Source organism: Terrapene carolina, unplaced genomic scaffold (assembly GCF_002925995.2).
Source record: "Terrapene carolina triunguis isolate 2854851 unplaced genomic scaffold, T_m_triunguis-2.0 Scaffold51229, whole genome shotgun sequence".
NCBI classification, from domain to species: domain Eukaryota; kingdom Metazoa; phylum Chordata; order Testudines; family Emydidae; genus Terrapene; species Terrapene triunguis.
In genome coordinates this window covers 5,526-11,578 of record NW_020715580.1, presented here as the reverse complement: position 1 = coordinate 11,578, position 6,053 = coordinate 5,526, and the positions used below count along the sequence as shown (strand labels likewise).

Sequence of the window (6,053 nt, the reverse complement as noted above, 5' to 3'; positions counted from 1 at the left end):
CCAGGGAGGGTCGGGGGGACGCGCCCCCGGGCGGGATGGGGAGCGGGACCCGGTCGGACGGAGCCCAGGGAGGGGAATGGCCCCTTGGACCACGGATCCCCGTCCCTGAGGCCGTTACGGTCCCGCCTGGCCGGCTGTGGGGCTCTGCCCGGGGGGATTCGGGGCAGGTCTCCGACGGGTCAGACGAGACGGGCACAGTGGTGCCTTCTGGCCTTGAAATCAATGAAAGCCTGAGGGGGGCATCAGAGCCCTGGGGGGCGCTGTGGTGCATGCTGGGAGCCGTGCTCCCCGTGGGGGGGGGGGGCAGGGCCCCGGGGGGCGCCGTGGTGTATGCTGGGAGTCATGCTCCCTGCGGGGCAGTGTTGGGGTCCCGTGTCTGACCCCCCCGTGTCTCCCCAGCCCCCAGCAGCCGGCACCGGGTGCTCCTGACCTTCCTGTTCATGGACACGGAGTGCACCTACGACTACCTCTTTGTCTACGACGGCGACTCCCCGCGCTGCCCCCTGCTGGCCAGCCTGAGCGGCAGCACCCTGCCCCCCCCCCTCGAGGCCACCTCCGGCAAGGTGACCCCCCACCCAGGGCTGGCGGGGTGGGGTGTGAGAAGGGGGGAGAGTCCGGGGGAGGGTAGTGGGGTCAGTGGGGGGAGGGGTTGTTGGGAAAGTGGGGGGCTGGGGAGAGTTTGGAGGATGGGGGGTTACTGGGGGCTGTGGGGGGTAGATGGGGGTGACTGGGTGCTGTGGGGGGTAGGTGAGGGGTTGAGGGGTGACTGGGGGCTGTGGGGGGGTAGGTGGGGGGTTGGGGAGTGACTGGGGGCTGTGGGGGGGTAGGTGGGGGGTGACTGGGGGCTGTGGGGGGGTAGGTGGGGGGTGACGGGGGGATAGGTGGGGTGTTGGGGGGTGACTGGGGGCTGTGGGGGGTAGGTGGGGTTGGGGGGCCCATGTGTTTGACCCCGTCTCACACACCCCAGATGCTGCTGCACCTGTTCAGTGACGCCAACTACAACCTGCTGGGCTTCAACGCCAGCTACCGGGTCTCGCTCTGCCCCCGCGGCTGCTCCGGCCACGGTGCCTGCGAGCCCCACGGCCAGTGCCAGTGTCAGCCTGGCTGGGGGGGGCCCGACTGCGCCGTGCCCCACTGCGACAGCTACTGCCTGGGCCACGGGGCCTGTGACCAGGTGAGACCCCCGAGCCCCACTGCCCACTGATCTCCCCTGAGCCCACTGCCCCCCTGAGCCCCACTGCGACGGCTACTGCCTGGGACACTGGGCCTGCCACCATGTTAGATCCCTGAGCCCCACTGCCCCCACCACCAGGTGAGTGAGACTCTCCCCCCACGGCTCCCTCTCCCCTGTGAACGGAGGGATGGGCCAGGACCCGGGGCTGGGGGTCTGCGAGCCGGGACCCTCCGTCCATCTGTCTGTCTGTCCCCGCAGGAGTCCGACCGGTGCCGGTGTCAGCCAGGCTTTGTGGGCGAGGCTTGTGACCTGGCGCTGGGCGAGAACCAGGGTGCCGGGCGCTGGTACAACGTGAGCTCCGGGGACCCCCACTTCCGACCCCGCACGGCTGCTGCTGGCGCCGTCCTGCCCCCCACCGGGGCGTTCTACATCTTCGGGGGTCAGAGACACCGCCGCCACGGGGGTTGGGGCACAGTGGGGGGTGCATGGTGGGTGGGGGATGCAGTGAGGTTGAGGGGAAGTGGGGCAGGGTAGGGGTGGGGGTGGGGGTACAGGGGGGTAGGGTGGGAGGAGTTGGGGTAGGGGTGGGGACAGGAGTGCAGGGGGGCAGGGTGGGTGGGGGGTGCAGTGGGGTTGAGGGGAGGGGGGGACGGGTGCAGGAGGGCTGAGGGGAGGTAGGGTAGGGGTGGTGAGGAGGATGCAGGGGGGTGAGGCAGGCGTTTGGGGCCCCCCCTCACAGCTGCTCTGCTCCCCAAGGGCTGGACCTGAACACGGCGCTGGGCGACCTCGTCATCTACAACTTCACCTCCAACCTGTGGCAGCGCCGGGTGCTGAGCCCCTCCCCGGTACGTGCCCCCCCCACGCCCCTCCTCCCCGGTACGCCCCCCCCGTGCCCGCCCCGCGCCCCTCCTTCCTGGTACGTCCCCCCCGTGCCCCTCCTGTGCCCCTCCTCCCCGGTAGGTTCCCCCCATGCCCCCTCTGTGCTCCTCCTCCCCGGTATGTCCCCCCCCCGCTGGGCCCAGCCGAGCGGCTCCCCAGCACCCTCCCCCACAGCGTGCGCCCGGCCTTGCCCGGCCCACTCCCGCGCGGCTCAGAGACGCAGCGTGTCAGAGCGCTGGGGTGAATCCGGCACCGGCAGCTCAGCCGGGAGTTCCCGGATCCGCGCGCGGGGCTGGTCAGACGGGTACGGCAAACCCGGGGCCGTGTCTACATGGCAGAGTTTGGTTCACGAGTTACGCTGCGTCCCCACGAGCTCCCTGTGCCGGCAGAGCCCGGCGGGGACCTACCCACCGTGCGACGGGCCGCAGGGGCTTGGGGGGTGGGGGGCTGCAAAGCCTCACGGGGCAGGGCCAGCCTCACGGGCTGCATCATCCCCTGGCAGCCGCTTGGCAACTGACGTGTGAGACGGGAGTGAGTGTGTGTGTGTGTGGGGAGACGGAGTGTGTGTGGGGGGGCGAGTGTGTCAACACGCCCTCTCTGTACGGTCACACAGCAGCCGGAACAGCCAGTCCTGGGGAGGGGGACCCCCCCCACAGCACAGTGGTCTCGCCCCGCCGCTGTGCCAGGAGATCAGGATCCCACATCCATGCTTCGCCGCGTTCTCCCGGCGCGCCCCCCGCAGCGGCTCTGAGCTCTCCAGGCCGGGGCTCCGAGTGCGGGGAGGGGGCGTGTCTGCAGGGCACCAAGTTGCAAACGGAGCAGAGCGGTCAGGGCGGGCATTGTGGGATACTGGGGGAGGCCAGTCCCATGGGCGTCCCGAACGTGTGTGGCTCTGCTGTGCCTCTCCCTGGGCTGGTTCGATTTTCTCGGCAGAGCAGCCGTGCAGTGTGCCCAGCTCCCGGTCTGCCGGCCCGGCTACGCCGCGTCGTGTAGACAAGGGCTCAGTGAAACCTTGTCAAACGGGCTCCAGCGCGGGCCGGGCTCCGGGTTCTCTCACCTCCTGCCTCCTCCCCAGCCGCGGCCGGCTCTGCCCGCGCACCACACGGCGCCGGCCCCCCTCTTCCTCGCGCAAGAGTCTTGCTAAGCCGGTCGTTTTCCACAGACTTCGGCCCCCCCTTGGCGGAAGGACCCCCACACCTCCCTGGACCCCGCCCCCCGGGGTGCATGGCTCCCAGCATGCACCACGCTGCCCCCCCCGGTCTCTGACACCCCCCCAGGGAGCCCAGCTCCCAGCATGCACCACGCTGCTCCCCCAGTCTCTGACCCCCGTTCTCGGCTGGCCAGAGCTCTGGGCCCTGGCGTCCGTGCAGTGCAGGGGCCAAAGGGGACGTCCCGCCTTGCTTGTCTCCCCCAAGGCTCAGTGACCCTGGTCCCCGAGGCCGGGTGAGCTCAGGCTGCCGGCCCCAGTTTCCGGCAGCCTGGGGGAAGCGTAACATCCGTGCGTCTCTAGCTCCTCCGGCAGCGGTAACGCCGGCACCCGAGCGCCGCTCGCTTTTCGGGACAGTCACGCTGGGCCGCGCTGCAGGTTTCCGTGCTCGGCCCTCGCAGGGGCCTGGGACCCTCTGCGGGGATCCGAGAAAGGGCAGAGCCAGCCCCGGCATCTCTCTCCGGCTGGCTGGCTCCGTGGCTCTGTTCTCTGCCGCCCCGGCTGGGTCCTTTCCCCAGGGCAGACACCCCCCCGCCCCGCCTGGTAAGACAGACACTAGTCACGGCTCCCGCACACTGGCAGGGCAGAGCCCTCGGGACGGGGCAGCCCCACCAGCTTCGCGTTCCCGCGTGTTCTCAGCTGCCTCCCTGGGATGCTGGTGGCAGGTTTCAAACCACGTCCTACGTCCCGAGCTCCATCCCCCAGCCCAGCGTGGGGTGTAGCGAGTGCGTCAGGCCGGGCGGCTGCTGGCGCAGGGCCATCAGCTACAGACTGTGTCGTCCCGTCCCGTCCCCGCGGTGGTGTGTCCCCTCCCCCTGCGCTAACCCCCTCTCCCCCCGCAGGCGGCCCGTCACTCCCACGTGGCCGTGGCCTGGCAGGGCTGCCTGGTGCTGTGCGGCGGGGAGCTGGCCGACGGCTTCCTGGCCAGCGACGTCTGGATGTACCAACCCCACGATGGGTGCTGGCTGGAGTTGGCCCCCCCCAACGCCACGGGCTCTCTGCCCCCCGGCCTGGCCAGCCACGCCGCAGCCGTGGTCGACACGTGGCTGTACGTCTTTGGAGGTGAGACGTGGGCTGGGAGCCAGGACGCCTGGGTTCCCTCCCTGCCTCCGGGAGGGGAGCAGGGTCTGGTGGGTTAGAGCAGGGGGGGGCTGGGAGCCAGGTGTCCCAGGATCCCAGGCTGGGGGCTCTGGCAGGGCTCTGGGGCAGTGTCTCCCCGCAGGGCACCTGTCACCAGGGCCAGGAGCCTGCTTGGCTGTGGCCTCCTGGGTCCGACCTCGGAGCGTTCAGCCCCCTGGTGAACCCGGGATCTCCCCGCAGCGAGTCCCCCTGGATGGGACCCCTGGGGAGCCTCACGTGCCCCCATAGGGCCCTCCCTCCCCCCCAGCCAACAGCGACTCCCAGCCAGCGTGTGACCAGACAGGTGGTTAGTCGTGGGCACAGATCCTCGCTAACATCGCTCCCCTGCCGAGACGCCGAGCAACATCCCGCGAAGCTCAGCGAATTCAGATGCCTCCGATCCACCCGGACCTTCACAACGTGTGTCTGACACCCCCCCCCCCGTCTTACGCCTCACAAGCCTTTCGGGCACGTCCGTTTCGCCTCGTGCAATCGGCTGCGATCCGAAGGAGGCTGGAAAGCAGACTGGGCTAAACAAGACTTAACAAATAAGCACCTTGTGCCGGGTCCCAGGCAGAAGGTTCCTGGGTTTGACCTTCCGGGGGCATCGTGGTGACCTGAGCCGAATCCAAACCAGCCCTGGGGGATGGGGGCGTCTAACGCACACATGGGAAATCAGGGCCGCCCCGGTGTGCGAGCGGCTCCCGCGACGGGCCCACGAACGTCTCCGCACCGAGTACGCTGGAGCCGTTGCTGCAATCGGTTCTGTGACCCCTGCGGGAGCCGCTGGGCTCAGCCAGTGTGGGGAAATGGCCGCTCTGCGCCAGGTCGTCATCGTGGGGAACCCAGCGCAGAACAGAGCTTGTCAGCGCAGGGAGCCCTGTGCTCCCCCTGAGTCCCAAACCAGCAGCCCAGCCTCAGACCCGCCTGTCGCCTCCTTCGGCCTTTGTCTCCTTCCTGGGCAGGCAGGTCGACTGGGCTGCCCCAACACCCTGGCTGGCTCCTGCAGGCGACGGGCTCCGGCCATCAGTCGCAAGGATACAAGGTGTTGGCCGGGCTCTGTGCCCAGGCAGCCCGTCGGCGTCACACCTGCCCTCTAGGGGTCTCTGCAGCGATCACACCCCCTGATCCCCCCACCTAGGTACTGGAGTAACACACGGGAAACTGAGGCACACCCAGTATTCAGAACATTCCCATTTCCTCACACAGACACCTGGGCTGTGTGCCAGCTCTGGGACGGGAGTGGGGGCTAGTAGTTAGAGATGGGGATGCGGTGGGGGTTGGAGCCAGGACACCTGGGTTCCATCCCCGCTAACCCTGCTCCCCCCCGCAGGCCGCACCGCCGTGGACGTCTTCTCCTCGCAGATGTTCCGCTTCCATCTGGAGAGGTGGCAGTGGGAGCGCGTGGTGCCCGCTGGGGGGAAGGCGCCCGCTGCTGCCGGGCACTCCATGGTCTTCCACCCGCCTTCCCGTGCCCTGCTGGTGTACGGGGGCCACCGGCCCTCCACAGCCCGGTGAGCGGGGCTGGGCTGGGGGGCGTGGCTGGGCGGCCCAAGGAAAGGCTGGAGGGCCCAAGGAGAGACGGGGGGCATGGCTGAGGGGCCCAGGGAGAGGCTGGGGGTGTGGCTGAGGGCTGGGGGGCCCAGGGAGAGGTGGGGGGCGTGGCTGGGGGGG

The 6,053-nt window shown here is 69.8% G+C and overlaps 1 protein-coding gene across 1 annotated transcript in view; it reads left to right on the top strand.

The window, feature by feature from the left end:
• Positions 1 to 399: 399 nt before the first annotated feature.
• Positions 400 to 6,053, top strand: part of LOC112124172 (multiple epidermal growth factor-like domains protein 8) — a gene marked incomplete at both ends in the record, with an annotated part of 10,876 nt that continues 5,222 nt past the window's right edge. The window contains 6 exons of the mRNA XM_026647116.2: positions 400 to 563; positions 968 to 1,174; positions 1,433 to 1,613; positions 1,931 to 2,019; positions 4,103 to 4,322; positions 5,713 to 5,893. Coding sequence (XP_026502901.2) covers positions 400 to 563; positions 968 to 1,174; positions 1,433 to 1,613; positions 1,931 to 2,019; positions 4,103 to 4,322; positions 5,713 to 5,893 — 1,042 coding nt within the window. The remainder of the gene's footprint in view (positions 564 to 967; positions 1,175 to 1,432; positions 1,614 to 1,930; positions 2,020 to 4,102; positions 4,323 to 5,712; positions 5,894 to 6,053) is intronic.